This window comes from Triplophysa rosa, linkage group LG10, assembly GCF_024868665.1.
Source record: "Triplophysa rosa linkage group LG10, Trosa_1v2, whole genome shotgun sequence".
NCBI classification, from domain to species: Eukaryota; Metazoa; Chordata; class Actinopteri; order Cypriniformes; family Nemacheilidae; genus Triplophysa; species Triplophysa rosa.
In genome coordinates, this window is record NC_079899.1 from 18,828,766 (window position 1) to 18,845,864 (window position 17,099).

The 17,099-nt window shown below is 37.9% G+C and overlaps 2 protein-coding genes across 3 annotated transcripts; one reads left to right on the top strand and one right to left on the bottom strand.

Moving 5' to 3' along the window:
- Positions 1 to 689: 689 nt before the first annotated feature.
- LOC130560695 (deleted in malignant brain tumors 1 protein-like) lies at positions 690 to 4,482 on the top strand. Its single transcript, XM_057344670.1, has 12 exons — positions 690 to 940; positions 1,039 to 1,074; positions 1,347 to 1,445; positions 1,544 to 1,579; positions 1,852 to 1,950; positions 2,053 to 2,088; positions 2,221 to 2,371; positions 2,558 to 2,769; positions 2,852 to 3,027; positions 3,327 to 3,718; positions 3,833 to 4,077; positions 4,337 to 4,482. The coding sequence occupies exons 2-12, from the start codon at positions 1,050 to 1,052 to the stop codon at positions 4,384 to 4,386; spliced, it is 1,521 nt and encodes a 506-aa protein (XP_057200653.1). The 5' UTR covers positions 690 to 940; positions 1,039 to 1,049; the 3' UTR covers positions 4,387 to 4,482.
- Positions 4,483 to 7,691: 3,209 nt separating this feature from the next.
- Positions 7,692 to 11,338, bottom strand: ikzf5 (IKAROS family zinc finger 5). 2 transcript variants are annotated; one of them, XM_057343945.1, is made up of 4 exons: positions 11,003 to 11,338; positions 10,404 to 10,544; positions 9,950 to 10,123; positions 7,692 to 9,529 (listed from the first exon to the last, which is right to left on the bottom strand). In XM_057343945.1, the coding sequence occupies exons 2-4, from the start codon at positions 10,534 to 10,536 to the stop codon at positions 8,577 to 8,579; spliced, it is 1,260 nt and encodes a 419-aa protein (XP_057199928.1). In that variant the 5' UTR covers positions 10,537 to 10,544; positions 11,003 to 11,338; the 3' UTR covers positions 7,692 to 8,576. The 2 variants fall into 2 exon arrangements, with proteins under 2 accessions (XP_057199928.1, XP_057199927.1); XM_057343944.1 differs by having other exon boundaries at positions 10,404 to 10,586.
- Between the last annotated feature and the right edge of the window lie 5,761 nt (positions 11,339 to 17,099).

Below are 17,099 nucleotides of genomic sequence, written 5' to 3' on the forward strand. Positions count from 1 at the left end.
ATCAATGCATACTGATTTAGTTTTATTTCCTCTCTTAACACAGGTTACTGCTCAATGACAACCACAGACCCAACAACAGGTGATGTTTTTATTTATGATGCCTAATGATATTAAACGGGAATGGGAAAAAGAGTAGAAAAAACCTGCCAATGATTCTTACAGCGTGACATTAAATACGATTTGTTGAATGTTAAACCCTTTTGTACAGTAGGTCCAGTAAGCAGGCCAGTTTTACACTTCAAACTAAAATTATTCAATATATAGTATATTTAAATGGCCTAATTGTACAGTACACCCAGTGTTGGGTGTAACTAGTTACTAAGTAATTAGTTACTGTAATTTAATTACTTTTCCCTTGAAAAGTAAAGTAAGGGATTACTCTTGTTTTTTCTGTAATTTAATTACAGTTACTTTTGATGTAATTAAACTAAATACTTTGTGCAATATATGTGTGTGTAATAGTGGAATTGACATCAAAATTCAGAGTCTAACTTTAAAATCTGTGCTTTAATGTATAATTCTTACCTTTGTAATACTTTGGTCAGTTAATAAGAGTACTTTATGTAGTTTAATATTATTTATTTGAATGAATTAAAAGAGCCCTTTCATGCCTATCCTTGAATAACTAATTAAGGTAGATATAGGATATAGAAAGTAATTAGTAATAAGTAACTAAATACTTTTTGGAGAGAGTAATTTGTACAGTAATCTAATTACACTATTGAATATGTAATTAGTAACTAGTAATTAATTACTTTTTGAGAGTAACTTACCCAACACTGAGTACACCACACATACAGTATATGGATGACATCATGAGTATAATCTATTGTCTCTATAGCTTCCCCCTCCTGCAGGTACAACTGTGGATATAATCTTGGAAGCTGTTCATGCAGAGACGACTGTCGCTACTATGGAAACTGTTGCTATGACTATGACAGTGAGTTCTTCTTAAACAGATGCACACATGAATATCCATTCACATATTAATTTATATCAATGCATACTGATTTAGTTTTATTTCCTCTCTTAACACAGGTCACTGCTCAATGACAACCACAGAACCAGCAACAGGTGGTGTTTTTATTTATGATGCCTAATGATATTATGCGGGAATGGGAAAAAGAGTAGAAAAAACCTGTCAATGATTCTTACAGCATGACATTAAATACGATTGGTTGAATGTTAAACCCTTTTGTACAGTAGGTCCAGTAAGCAGGCCAGTTTTGCACTTCAAACTAAAATTATTCAATATATATATAATATATTTAAATGGCCTAATTGTACAGTACACCACACATACAGTATATGGATGACATCATGAGTATAATCTATTGTCTCTATAGCTTCCCCCTCCTGCAGGTACAACTGTGGATATAATCTTGGAAGCTGTTCATGCAGAGACGACTGTCGCTACTATGGAAACTGTTGCTATGACTATGACAGTGAGTTCTTCTTAAACAGATGCACACATGAATATCCATTCACATATTAATTTATATCAATGCATACTGATTTAGTTTTATTTCCTCTCTTAACACAGGTCACTGCTCAATGACAACCACAGAACCAGCAACAGGTGGTGTTTTTATTTATGATGCCTAATGATATTATGCGGGAATGGGAAAAAGAGTAGAAAAAACCTGTCAATGATTCTTACAGCATGACATTAAATACGATTGGTTGAATGTTAAACCCTTTTGTACAGTAGGTCCAGTAAGCAGGCCAGTTTTGCACTTCAAACTAAAATTATTCAATATATATATAATATATTTAAATGGCCTAATTGTACAGTACACCACACATACAGTATATGGATGACATCATGAGTATAATCTATTGTCTCTATAGCTTCCCCCTCCTGCAGGTACAACTGTGGATATAATCTTGGAAGCTGTTCATGCAGAGACGACTGTCGCTACTATGGAAACTGTTGCTATGACTATGACAGTGAGTTCTTCTTAAACAGATGCACACATGAATATACATTCACATATTAATTAGAATATATCAATGCATACTGATTTAGTTTTATTTCCTCTCTTAACACAGGTTACTGCTCAATGACAACTACAGACCCAACAACAGGTGGTGTTTTTATTTATGATATGATATTAAACTGGGGAATGGGAGAAAGAGTAGAAAAAACCTGTCAATGATTCTTACAGTGTGACATTAAATACGACTGCTTCAATGTCATTGCTTTCTTCCGATCTCCAGAGAGTCACCCTGAGTGTGGAGGACATCTGTATGGTTCTGGGATGTTTTCAAGCCCCAAATACCCAAGCTATTACTTTGACAACGCCTATTGTGTGTGGTATCTCTCTGCTCAGTCAGGACAGAGGATCTTCCTGTCATTTGCTGATGTACAGTAAGTGGGAAATCAGCTTTGGCAGATGTTGCAATGTTGGTGATATCATCTTTAACCCATAACTTTGCTTTAACTAACATAAATGTATCATTTATAAAATTGTGTAAGCAGCGCTATTATGGAGGATTTTGTCTTTTGTCAATTAGCACAAAATAAAACCATTCTGCATGTTTCTGGTTCTTTCAGACTGGAGCGCTGCTGTGACTGTGACTACATCTCTGTGCACGATGGCTCTTCTGTTAGTCATCGAGAGCTGGGACGGGTTTGCTTTAATGACACCACTCACCAGGCGTTTCACTCTTCATCTCGATTCTTGACTGTTCTCTTCAGGAGTGATTATTCTGGTGTCAGTCATGGTTTTAAAGCCCTATTTACAAGCTCTCTGACGGCAGATCAAGGTAATGGCCTGGGAAGAAAATGTCTTGAAGTATTACATATGAAAGCTAGATCATATAATAGCATAATTTTTTTGCTCTGCAGGTCGCGTGGACTGTTCTTCAGACAACATGGTTATTGTCATTCAAACATCATATCTGAACTCGCTTGGCTTCAATGGAAATGACCTTTATGTGGATGACCATCGGTGCAGACCCAACATTAGCAGTAGTGAGGTTGTTTTCCGCTTCTCTCTCGACACATGTGGGACCAGCAAAGAGGTACGATCTACACAGTTTCAGTGTTTCAGAATTGCTTTTTTTCTAGAAATCGCACATTTTTGTACCATTCACAATGTCCGAATTCATACGAAAAAGCCACCTCGGAATTCCTGTGAGATCAGGTTGGAAAAACAGCGAATTTGGACATCCGTGGTTTCAGAAGAACAGCACGATAACTGGCTATACTGTTAGAAAAAATCCATGTCTTAATATGTGTAGAGATTAACTGATACATTTATCCTAATGTTCTGTGTACTATACAGTATAACATTATTTACAGTCTGTTTCTCTATCTTCAGATGATGAATGGTTACGTAACTTACACCAACAACGTGCGGGCGTCTCAGTCTCAGTCGGGCGAGATCACCCGTCAGTCACAGTTTCTGTTACGTGTGGGCTGCAGAATGGAGCCGGACACGATTGTACAGATTTTGTTCAAGACCAGAGAGAATGTCAATGCCAACATCACAGGAACGGGTCGCTTCAATGCCAGCATCGCCTTCTACACCTCCAGCAGTTTCCACCAACAAATTTATGACTCTCCATATGAGGTGAACCTCAATCAGGACATGTATGCTCAAGTTAAGTTAGACAGACATGACAACACCCTAGATCTCTTCCTTGACACCTGTGTAACATCTCCAGATCCCAATGACTTCAAAACACGCTCCTATGAACTGCTGCGTAATGGGTAAAGCCAAACTTTTGAGAATGTGGTATATTTTTAATCTGTTTACTGCACCAATTGTTTAAGAAACTGTTATCCAATGTTTTCGAATTTTTCTCCTCCTCTTTTATGTTGTAGATGTTCTAGAGACAGCACATATGTTTCCTACACCAGTGGTCAGTTCGACTATGCTCGGTTCAGTTTCAAGGCTTTCAAGTTCCTTCGGACTCACGCGTTTGTGTACCTGCAGTGTAAGGTGATCATCTGCCCAGAAACCGATAACAACTCTCGCTGTCGCAGAGGTTGCCAGTCACGTCGAAGGAGGTCCCTTGAAATAAATCATCACACCAACACTGTGATACTGGGGCCAATCAAACTCAGAGGTCAGTGGATACGTAATTTCTAAGTTTAGTTTTTTTGTCTCGTTGTTTACTGTGATTTATACAATGTATTGACGGTTTTCATTGACTGTGACATGTCTTATTGCTTTTTCTCCTTCTCACAACAGAAGTGTCATGTTTTGATGCAATTTAAAACCAGCTTAACTGTATAACATTCATTCATCAATTGTGTTGTGTGTATGGTGTTTTCATGCTTTCCTTCATGCCACTGTTAATATGTTTCTGTTGTCTGTTTGTGCAGGAGAAAAGCCAGTGCTTCAACCATCCGAGAGGAACGAGACAGCTCAGTGATTTTATCATCACCATTATCAATATTATAATTATCATTCTAATCAGTTTCATTTATCAGGTCCTAAGATCTGTATTGTATCTGTATAAGTTAATTCATTAAAGCATTACTAAAAATATCAGTATGCCTGTCATCATTTTTCACGTTTCAATCAGAAGTTTATTTACTGTTTGCAAAATATTTTGATGAAATGAAGACTGACATTGAAGACTGGATTTTATGTGTTTGACATTACTTTAACATTGATGAAGAACAATCTCTATAGAAATAATTTATTTCAAAGTACACAAGTTATGTTCTTTAAATGTTTGTACCTGCTTGTATTTACAGTAAAAGCAGGGTGTGAACAGTGAAAGTAAACCAGTTATATTATAATGCCATATATTAACACTGGACATACAAACTCTAATCAATGGTGACAATTAATCCATGTTGTGTTCAAAACCCTATAACACTTGCGGTGTTCCCTGGGTCAAAATGACCCGCCTACCGAAGATAGCTTATAAATCACACATTATGCAATGTTATCACCAAATATTGGATTAAATCTGCTAGTTACTAGTAACTTCCGGGAATTTGAGAGCCTCCATTGCTGTGAAAAAAAAACTGTTCCATTGGAGTCAACACGACTCTTTTGCCCTGTGCCAAATGGCGCACTCCGGTCTTGAGGACCTCCTCTGAGTCCACACTTGGTGACGTCAGGAAGTGCAGACGTATAGGGCACTAGGCACGAGTCCACAAGGGTACATATGGGTGCATTTTGGGACAGGGCCTTGCTGTGGATTCACACTTCGAATTTTCACCGGAAACAGTAAACCATCCGGGTACTTTGAGAATACTCATTTCAGCATACTATGATTTGGGACATACTAATTCTATTTTCGAATACTATTTAGGACTATAGTATGCAAATTGGGACGCAGCTTCTCTCTCAATGGCTCTGTTTCTTGCCTACTGAGTTTTTTTATTTTATGGATCAAAATATTGAATATAATGAAACGATGTAACAAGAACAGTGCACAGCTTTTGAAGTCATTACAAATTCTTCGAAAAGATCTTCGCAAAATATCTGACCTATTTTGTTGCTGGAAACTCGCCAATATCTTACTGAGTTGACCAATCAGTGTTATTTCTTTTAAACAGGAAGATCGCGATAAGGTGTTTAAAAGGTTTCAAACTTGTGAATTTGTGATCATAAGCCCTTAAAAACAAAACAAAAATGTATTAGACAAGTCTGTGTTTTTGTTAAATTGCTTAATAATAAATTACAGAAGGTAGGCCTAACCAATTAGCTCTTATCTAAAAGCCGCTGTCCTTATGTTTTATGAGTATTTCAGTCTTTTTTTGCATGTTTTTGTTTACATATACTAAATCATAGTTGTACTAAAACGGTAGAAATGCTTTTTACAGTATGACATGTTGCTTTTCTATCATGACACCAAGGAAAGCAAATTATTTTGAACTTCCAAAATGCTAGTGCAGTTGTAAGTGTTATTTTAGAGACAATTGTACCACCTTTAAATAATAGTTGTAATTCACTTTTGATTGTGACACTTATCAGCTGTTCCTTAAATATCAGTTATTTCTAATTAGTTAAAATCCAATATGTGCATCCCATGTACCTTCATTTTACATTTACAATAAAACGCAATATGATATTAACACCTGCTTCTTTTCGTTTTCATTTTAAATACATGTATATGGTTTAGGTCAGTGGTTCTCAAACTGGGGGCCGTGGTCCCCTGGGGGGCCCCAAGATGGATCCAAGGGGCCACAGATTTTGTGGCATTTTATGAAATATAGAAATTTATCATAGATTTTATGCAATCAAACATCAGAAAAATGACACCACCAACCAAAAGAATTGAGGTTCCAGCATTGTATAACTGAATGTTTTTGGTTTAATAAAAATTCTAAGTTTAAGATTATACGTCTTTATATGGGGGGCCGCAAAGCGATGCACTTAACACAAAGGGGGACTTACAACGAAAAAGTTTAAGAACCACTGGTTTATGTAATCTGATGTGATTATTTTCATTTTTAATCAAATAAAATATGATACAAAACACATTTTATTGTAAAGTATAAGTACTTTGCACAATAGGGAAAAACAATTCAGTCAAAAGTACACAGGCAGTGCTCCAAAACTACGTTTAACTAATAAATACATACAGCTAGGCTGTGTATGAAACTCTGACCTCAGTCAAAATTATTAGTCTCAAAACAAATAGATTCATCAGACCAACGATTGCCCATTAACCAAAGCTAGGCTAATAATCATATTACCACTTAAGTGATTTGAGAGGCAGCAGCCAATTTTAGGTGGATTTGCTGGCATCAAGCTGTTCTCGGCGGCGCTAATAGCCCGGTGATCACGGGGAACTCACACATAATATTAGATTCACGTCGAGGCCAATTTTAAAATAGGCACTAGTATCTTAAATCAACTGCAGATTCTTGGTTTAATATTTCAAATCTTCGATACAAAAACAACACAGTGAAAAGGTGGCTTTAGATGTAGGCCAATAGCGTTTAAGCTTATGTGGAACAGGCAGTTTTCGCGACCAATTGAAAATACCTTTCGACACTCCCCTACCTTTCGGCACGCCCATTTCTCCGACCTGCAGATACCCGTCTCGCTGGAAGAGGTTTTAGTGACTCGGCCAGCAGGGGGCGCTCACCCTGTGGTCTGTGTGGGTCCTAATGCCCCAGTATAGTGACGGGGAGAATACTGTCAATAAGAAGCACCGTCCATCAGATGAGACGTTAAACCGAGGTTCTGACTCTCTGCGGTCATTAAAAATCCCAGGATGTCCTTCGAATAAGTGTAGGGGTGTAACCCCAGCATCATGGCCAAATTCGCCGCGATACATCATGGCCTCCTAATCTCATCCCCATATGTACTAACTCAAATCTCCTCTCCACCAATAAGCTGGTGTGTAGTGGGCGTTCTGGCGCAATATGGCTGCCGTCGCACCATCCAGGTGGTTGCTGCACATTGGTGGTGCTCGAGGAGATTCCCCTCTTCTATGTAAAGCGCTTTGAGTACCCAGAAAAGCGCTACATAAATGTAACGAATTAATTTAATCAACACTGACCGAAGGACAATTAAGTACAACTTATTTAATCAAGGGACGCGAAGGCCAAGTATAGTAATCTATACTGTTTGTCCTCTGCATTTAACCTATCCAAGTGTGCACACATCAGGAGCAGTGAGTAATGAATACCCACACTGCAAGCCGTGCAAAAAAACAAGACACTGGAACCTATTATGGTTTAACAAAAATTCAAATAACATAGTACACAACATATATTCAGTTTTATTGACATTAAACATCAAATTCACCAAAACGTGTTATACAATACTTATCTGATAACTTCACTATGCAGACAGGCATATTAAATGTTTTTATTGTAGCACCACAGACGTTTCCAAAAACATCACAAACAACATCTACAGCATGGCACTGGTGGTTGTAATGAGAGAGAAGGGAGTTTTAAACAGTGTGATCTCACTCCTCAAACACAATCCTCAAAACTGCTTTACAAAGCCAGTATAGTCGTGCGATGTTGCTAGGGAACATGTAAATCTCAGGCCACTACAGTAAAATGATACATATTTGGACAACAATCTTATGGGACCCTTACCTACACTATACGTATTTGTTTGGTTAATTTAAATAATACAGGTCTCAACCAGTAAGCAAGCAATATTGTTAATAATTTACTTATTAATACCTTTTAATAAATAAAATAGGATCAGAATGATCAAATCTGGCAATGACTTTTTTGTTTATACTGAAACAGAAGAGCAATAAACTCCAAATGAAAATGTTTGCTGCTACTGAATTCATAACTTCATAACAGATTTTAAATCTAAACTTTTGATAGTCTCAACTTTTGGAAAACATCTGTAGGCACTGATAACTAACCTCTGGCACTTTTAAATATTGTGGCATAATTAATCTGAATGAAGGCGCTTCAATTCTCAGGCTCTTGAATTAGACATTTCTTTTGATATCTTCTGTCCTTTTCTCCAAAGTGTACACTCCACGTGTGCTTCATTGACTCGAAAAAAAAAAATACATGTACACAGAGCGTGGTCACCTAATTTTGTCTTTGGAATGTTACAGATACTACAACTTCATTTTCATGTAAAATGGGACAAAAGGGCCAGCAACACTCAGAGCTGTCACTGTTTGTGCTGGCCTCTTGCAAAGTGACAAGCAAAGTCATAACTGTTCCTGCACCTGTGTCCACATATGTTACACTGAAAAGGGTGCTCATAACCATGGCAGCCCATGTGGATGGTGTAGAGGATGTTGTCGGGAAAATATATATGACAGTGGGGGCAGTGGTGAAGCATCTGGGGATCTTGTACTCGGGTGGGTGTCCCTGGCTGGCTGTTGGTGCCACTAGGAGTGCTGGTTCTCTCACTGCAGGGCCCCACACCTGGGCTACAGCCGCTGTGCGCAGCCGGTCTGGGTTCCGGGGTGATGGGAGAGGAAGCTTGGGCTGCACTGACAGAGACAGCAGCAGGTGCCATTACAGGCTGCTGGACGAGGAATGTTGGTTTCTCATCCGGCAGAGATTCGGCTCCAGGAGATACTGGGGCTCCATGAGCTTCCGGTGGGATGCTGGCGAGTTGACCTGCCAAAGTGGAAAGCTGGTTCAGCGGGTTGTCCAATACCATGTCCTGGTGCTCCCTGGAGCCACCTCCCAATGATCCACTACCCTGTGGATCTTTTCCTAGACCATTATAGGCTTCTTGATGGAGATGGGCGTGAGAAGGTAAATCATGACTGAAGTCACCCAAGTGGTGCTGCTCAGAACCGGGCTTCTGCAACACCATGGATGGTGGGCTGAGGTTGATGAGCAGGCGGCGGCCATAACCCAGAGAGCTTCCTCTCTTCTGCAGAACACTGAGCATCTTTCGATGAGAGAGAGAGGACCGCGCACCTTTCATGGGTAGGAGTTTGTGTCTACGACGACGGTGATGAGAAAGGTTACTGCGGTCACTGCATCGGAAAGAACAGAGCTCACACTTGTAGGGCTTCTCACCCGTGTGAGAGCGCATGTGTGCCTCAAGGTGGCGCTCGTACGCTGAGGCGAAAGGACACAGGTGGCATCTATGGGGTTTTTCACCTGGAGTTAAAAAAGAATTTTCATATTTTATTAAGATTCTTATATTTTAGTAAAGGAATTTGCATGACCTTCTTTTCATTCATGATTGATGTAAACCAATACGATACATTTATAGAGACTGAAGCAGGTTTACAATATTAACAGACCTAATGTCATCATCACATTGGTTTGGAGATTTTATTCTACACAAAATCTAGTTGATGAAATGCAGTGAAGTACTTTTAAAATCCTACTCTTCCATAACCATCCAGACATGAAAATTACAAATTAATTTTGTAATTCACAGACATTTCCATTCCATGTTTTGCTTAACTATGGCAAACCTGTCTTCTGAAATGAAACTGATGAATCTCGAGACTAAAATGCAGAGACCCTGTAGGAAAAAAAACTCATGTATATTGGAAAAAACATTGTTCTTACCCGTGTGTATGCGAATGTGCTCTATCAGCCGTGCAGTGCCCCTTGTGGCATAATTACAGTAGCGGCACTTTAGTTTACCATCATATGTTCTCTCAAAGCCATCAACCAACATCCCTGAACTATCCTCCAAGGAAATATCCACTGCCGGGTGCTCCAGACCATTCTGGCCAAGATCTTTAAGGTACACATCCAACAGAAAATAAAGACTCACATTAACACCTGAATCAATTATTTTACTCTAGCATAAATGAACACGTTTTGCTTTCAGCACACTAAAATCAGCTAATCAAAATGTATACAACTTCAAATGCACATTATTAAAAACTAAAAACCCTATCAAAACATAAAAGTTTAAACACATTAAGATATTTTTCAGAGGTTGCACATTTTCAGACAAATCCAAATCAAGCACTTAATTTCAATAACACCTATGGAGGTTCTCTCTATGCATTACCTCCTTGGATCTCATCTCCTTCTTTTACTCCAATGACTGAGCCCGATATCATGTTAACATGTTGGGTCTGCTGACTCAGGTACTCCTGAAAGTCCTTCACAAAATCCAGTGTCTCTGGCTTCTCTTCGCCCATTGAAAGATCTGAAACAGTATTCCTTTGTTGTCTTAAAATGTACAAACAAGCTGTAAATAAAACCAAACCATAATTTACGCATTTCACTGCCATGTTATATAGAAATAAAATACTTCTGACAAGATGTCTTTAACGGCATTAAAAAAAGTTTACTAGCAATCCACCACAGCTCAGTTTGATAAAACGGGCCCATGAGCAGAGATTTACACTTCAGAATACCAATTGCTTCCATCTACGTTGCATTTATCAAATGGTCTAATTCCACATTTAATGCCATCTATAAATTATAGTAAAACTTGTCACAGTTATAAACTAGTTAAATACAACACAATTTAACTAGTCTGGCTGTTATCAAGTTGGCAGGGTAACTTTAACAGGCGTTGTTATGATAGCGATTGAATGTTGACGTTGCTCAGTTTTCCCAATTATTACACAGTATTTCTACAAAACTACAAACAACTCTTACCTTTATAAATGTGTCAGAAAAAAAATAAAAAACGCACTCGGTTGTTGGGTGTACTGAATGGCAATCGTTTCTAGACATACGTTAGAAGAACAATCTGATGGAGTCAAGCTCCATGGTGATGCTCAGAAAACGGAAGCGAGTTAGCACGCCTGTTTTAGCCATTTCTGTCAAACACATCTTAAACGTTACATCTAAGATAACACTGACGGGCCTGAAACATGCTCAGTGGATTATTTAGGACAATGTCAGTGTCATTGGCAAACGAAGTTTGGTGGAGCGAAGTAATGATCTCCGATATCAAAACAAAAGAAAACGCAGGGGTGAAAGTTCAAGCGTGCCGATGAAATTCGCCCGACTTGGTTCAGTTGAGTGAATAAGTAGTTCCGCCGTGCTGTTATGAGTAAACATTCGCCCACTTTGGAGTAATGCCTCCACTTTTAAAATTCACGATAAAATACTTGTTTTTGGCGTCGTCACGTTATTTAATGTTAATTTAATATTCACATGTATTAATATTATTATTACCTGATAGATATGCCATAGACCAATCGTATAACTGTTCATGCTTAGCTGAATTGTCTTCTGAAGTGCAAAACTGGGGAATTTAGACCCCCGACACAAAACTTATTCGATAAAAAAGGCACACCTGAAAAGTCTAAAGAAGAAAATAATAATGAGCCTGTTTTATTATTACAGTAGCACATAGCAGTAAATTGTAATATTTTAGTTTGAGCAGATGTTGCTCTTTTGCCATGTTTCCCCTGGATTATCAGCGTTATATAAGGTATTTTTTCGTTGATCATTCTCAAATCGAAATATTTCAGACTGTATTTCTAATCATATTTGAACTATTAATCCATTTAAATAGGCCTACATTTCCAAAAGGGTCATCTAAAGTAACCATTGGTTCCACAATGCAGTCACTCGCCTTCATTTTTGGAGGGAAAAAACCCAGCACAAACATCAGTAGGCCTAAGTATTAGCAATATTTTATAATTTTTTTGATGTTTTGTGTATTAAATGTCTTGTCTCACCTATTACATCTTGTTTGCTAATTTATCACTTTTTACCAGATTAGCTCAAATACGTGGATAGTTTCCACATTCAAATGTCACGGACAATTTGATGAGTACTTGAGCCAATTGCATTACTTTAAATAGCTGGATTGGCTCATTTATGTTTCATAGCGTTTAATATTTAACTAGAGGGGAAGTTAGCTGAAGATCGCATTGCCCCATTTGTGTCAGGGTAATACGAAAACCATTGAAGAGTGTGTGACAAACGACCAGTTAGCGCGATAGCTTTGTATTCTTGTGACACTCTTCAGAGTTGTAATGAGAGGGATATAATGTAACACTTGCTCACTCATTGTCTGTAATAACGGTTCAGATGACAAGAGACCAACCTGTCTGGCACCCAACAGTCTGTTTAGGGCTTTACTGTACATTCGTATTTTCCTACTATCCTACACGTTTTTGTCTTTTATGTCACAAGACATTATACCAAAGCTTTTATATTTGCCTAATATGATAATGGTTAATTCCATGCTCACCATTATTGATATTCTTATTTGGGGGGTTAAATTAAATCTATTTAAACATCTTCATAATGACATTTATTTATGATGTATTTTCAAACAACCTTTTTTTTATTTATGTCAGTGCTGAATTTCTGAGAATTCAATGATCTGCCATAATCTCATCGTCAATTTTCATTTTGGACACTAGAGGGCGCAGGTGTCCAGTTATAAACGTGATGACCATGTACTGGACAATCTACTTGAAGGTATGTCTATATGGTTTTATAAACAACCTGCATTGCTCATGATAATCATGTAAAATGTGTAATCAAAGTGGTTAGTTGTCAGTGTTGTTTGTTGCATACGAATAAGCAAAAGATATATGTGAGGAAGTATCTAAATGATTCATATGATTTCAATGAACATCAAACAGACAACTCAGACAGTTACTGTAAGATCATGTATTTACAGTATGTAGGCTTTACAGTAGAAATTGCCATAAACTGAACCAAAGGTAGGCACGACAGCCCGACCTTGCAAGTTTTGAACTATGACCCCTGAAGCAGTCAATTACAGCACTTCCTAATGGCCTGTCCACACTAATGTTATTTTATAGCAATTTAATTACGCTCAGGTTTCCCGTGAAGCCACTTCCCTTTAAATAATTCAAGCAGGGTGACAGTAATTTGTCAGTTGAAAAAGATTAATTGCGGTTTCAAGTGGGCTTCTTTTCATAAAGCGTTCATGTTATCAAAGCAGGGTGCAACAGTACATGTAGCAAATAGTTGTCAATACCTTAATACCTAATTTGATTTTTAGCAATATTAAGACTGACGTCCTCATTCTACATCAGTATAATGAGTTATTAAAAGAATAATTTATTTATAAAATATTGTGTTGGTTGAATTTTGTATAAGTAATTTATTGAATAAACTTTCCTATTATAATATTTATTATTCATCATGCTGAACAGTATGAACTTAAACTACTTGTGAGTCTTTCTTTCTTTCTTTCTTTCTTTCTTTCTTTCTTTCTTTCTTTCTTTCTTTCTTTCTTTCTTTCTTTCTTTCTTCCTTCCTTTCTTTCTTTCTTTCTTTCTTTCTTTCTTTCTTTCTTTCTTTCTTTCTTTCTTTCTTTCTTTCTTTCTTTCTTTCTTTCTTTCAATGTTGTTGGTTTTGTCAGATACAAAATGAATATCCAAATGTCTGAGTGTAGCTTAATATGCATTAAAACACAGCATAGCCTGTCTTTTTGACATGAAAGGTCACGACTGAGTATCAGTTTAATTGTTTGTCAGACTTAGCTTCCTCTCTTCTCTCTTTCCATTTCAATTCAGCATCTGCAAGAGTGTATGAAGCTGCTCTGCCTACACCTGCTAGGGGGTAAATCAGACCAAGTTCCCCGTTGCCCTAATTCACATTTAAAAGCCTTTGAATGAGCGGGCCCCCTTCTCCTCCAAAGCGCTTGATTTATGTGCTGTTTGTGGTTTTATAGAACGCGAAACAATTCATTTTGTCCTGAAAAGGAATTGGGTATTAATTTGGAGAAGGCCCATGAGCACTTTTTTAAGACTCCAATCATATGCTGGAGTCATTTAAAGGCTGCCGTGGACATTAGGCCCTGAAGAAAGGCTTTTAATCCTGCCTGAAGTGCGCAGCTATAGAAACGCCTGCCCCAACGCCAAATCATTACTGCTAAAGGGTGAAGGAGGACCAGGGCTGGATTTATTCTTCACGCCCCCCAAGACTATTTATTTCTGGAGAGACCCTCTCTTACTCCCCCCCCACCCTTGTGCGACACGGGGCGTGTGTGGAAGCAGAGAAAGGAAAAGAAATGGGATAAAGGAAGTACATATTAAGCTTTTCATTTTCCTGCCACTTAATTTCCTCGTGGCCGCCTGTGTAATGAATGTAATTGCTACCTTTGATGAGAACACTATTATCTGAATCACACTTTAAATGGGCAAACAAGGCCCCCCTCAATCCCCTCTCTCTCCCCCCTCACAAAGCGAGTATGAGATCTCTAATTATGCGACAGAACAAGTGTTTTTTCTCAAAGCCGTGGCGTTGCGCTCGATTGCCAAAGAGCGGCCTGGTTACATTTGCACAAAGACAGAGATTAGCGGCGATACGTGCGCCGCACACAAAAACACACGTCTTTTTCCATTAATTTCCTGCATGAACCAATGAATTTCTATGTACAGGAAATTCTCATTTAGTTGAATGCCAGATCTAATTTCTAAAAATCTGATCTAGTCCGGTTTATTGGAATATTGCACCAAAATCCGATCAGTATTGCCCAGGTCTAAAAAAACAGAAGTACTACTAACAAATGTACAGTAAACTTTGTTTATCCCATGGAAAGGAAATGAAGAAGATAATTCAACAAGTTATATTAAAGTAATAAAAATAAAACATCCCACATTATCTACCCATAGCCTACATATAACCACAGTTGTAGGTTGTATATAAACCCAAATCAAACAGATTAAGTAATGTAAACTTACTTAAATACTATTAAATAAATTCTATTTACTTAAATATTTTAAGTTCCTGAAACATTTTTACTTTTGAGTAAAGTATAATGATTATTAATACTTTAAATATGTTAAGTAAATGATTAATCCGTCTCTTCAAGTCAAGGTATTTGATTTATGCATATTAAGACTAAGAAATATGTAAAATAAAGAAACTGGGAGAACTGTGTTTAGTCAACTTCAAAATACAATTTTGTGTACAAATTTTTTAGGTTCTGTCTACTTCATTTCATGAAAAGGATTGATTAAATATTTAAGTAGCACTTACTAAGATTTATTAAGAACTTTAATTTAACAGTAATCAAAATGTGAAAGTTCTGCATACTTAAAAGAAACTCTAAAACTCAACGAGTTGCCTTAATTGTTTTGAGAATTGCCAACTTATCCGGGTTTACAGTGTAGCTCCGAATTTATCATTATTTATTATGGTATTTAATCCACCAATGCTATTATGTTTTAAGATGTATAGTAAAATCACTGTTATTTTTCCTAAAGCTACAATTAGGCATATCCTGGTAGGGCCTATAGCAAATACCCAAATCTATTTAATATATCTTTATACTGTATATATATATACATAATAATTCAATACAAAAGTTAATATTTCCCCATATGAATCGCTTTACCCACATTCTGTTATCTGTGCTGCCGTTCTAACTTTGTATGACATCCTGATCCTCAAACAGACAGTTCAGTTATTCATAAGGATTTATCTTTGCACATCTCTCGTCGCGTACGCCATGAATAGCTGTTTAATAAAAGTGTCGGGCGCGTCCTACAGATGACGTGACTTTACGAGGCGACGCACGATAAAACCGCCGTCACCTTATGAAGTCTGAACGCACCCGCGTCCCCCTAGCAACGCATTATAGCACTGCACAGGTGACAGCCTGCTCCCATTCTGCGTACAGATGCAGAAAACTATAAAGCAACGTCACAAATGACGAATTGCACAATTATTCTTAAATGGCTGGCGGTTTCAGATATATGCAAAGCCATTTGGCACCTTAAACGTGAGTTATTATTCTTCAAAGCAAGCGATACTTAAATGATAAAGTGATAATCAATCCCTTCGACTATGATGCCTCGCTTGGGGCCTGAGGGAAAATCTACTGATCACTTCTATTGGTCTGCAAATGATGGTACTTACAGCATGACAGATGGGTGGAAGGAGCGCCGTGTGACTTCAGAAAGGTTTATAATGTCTGAAACAGGCTGCCATTCGGGCCCAGTCAGGCAACAGAGGAATGGACCAATATTTCTGAGTGAAGTGGCATTTTAGCTATATTTATCTGAGGATCTCTACACCAAAACCATAGGCACTAATAAAGAAGATGCTGTAATAGCTTTTGACTGGGTCCAGTCCCTCTGGATGGGGAATGAACTGTCCTTTGCTGAATTATTGTGGCCAAATGCCATTTGTACAGCCTGAAAAGTGGGGACATTTATCGTGACTGTCAGTGCTCGGCCATAGCTCATGGTCTTGAATGATATCTCCCAACGCACAGTTGCCCCAATACTCGCATTTCATGCTCGGCGCTGAGAGGCGAGCTAATGGATAGCACTGTCTGAAGGCAGATAATTTAGAGCATCTTCTGTCAAATCTTTAAAACACATGGCTTTACACAGGCCAGCAGACACAGCAAAGTCCATCTATTGGTACCACCAATGCACCTCCCTGACACTGTGACATTCTTGGGTACAGAAACACAAAGATTCACGAGAATCTGGTTGTTCATTTAAAGCAGGAATTTAAAGGTAGATTTAATCTATTTATTTTTTACACATGTTTACTGGTAAAAATGAGTTTGGCAGGGAATTTGAAATAATATTGTCTGATTACTAGTTCCTGGACCACAAAACCAGCTGGAAGCTGAATAAAAAGCTTTCCATTGATGTATGATTTGTTACGATAGGACAATATTGGGCCGAGATACAATTATTTGAAAATCTGGAATCTGAGGGTGCAAAATTTCAAAGTATTGAGAAAACCGCCTTTAAAGTTGTCCATCAGAGGAGGCTGTAACAGGCCGTTGCTAAGA

Coding starts and splice junctions, on each gene's coding strand:
- LOC130560695 (XM_057344670.1), top strand. CDS start 1,050: ATGACAACCACAGAACCAGCAACAG. Junction 1,075..1,346: donor AACCACAGAACCAGCAACAG/GTGGTGTTTTTA, acceptor TTGTCTCTATAG/CTTCCCCCTCCTGCAGGTAC. Junction 2,089..2,220: donor AACTACAGACCCAACAACAG/GTGGTGTTTTTA, acceptor TCCGATCTCCAG/AGAGTCACCCTGAGTGTGGA.
- ikzf5 (XM_057343945.1), bottom strand. CDS start 10,536: ATGGGCGAAGAGAAGCCAGAGACACTGGATTTTGTGAAGGACTTTCAG. Junction 10,124..10,403: donor AGGAGATGAGATCCAAGGAG/GTAATGCATAGA, acceptor TGTACCTTAAAG/ATCTTGGCCAGAATGGTCTG. Junction 9,530..9,949: donor GCACATTCGCATACACACGG/GTAAGAACAATG, acceptor TTTTAACTCCAG/GTGAAAAACCCCATAGATGC.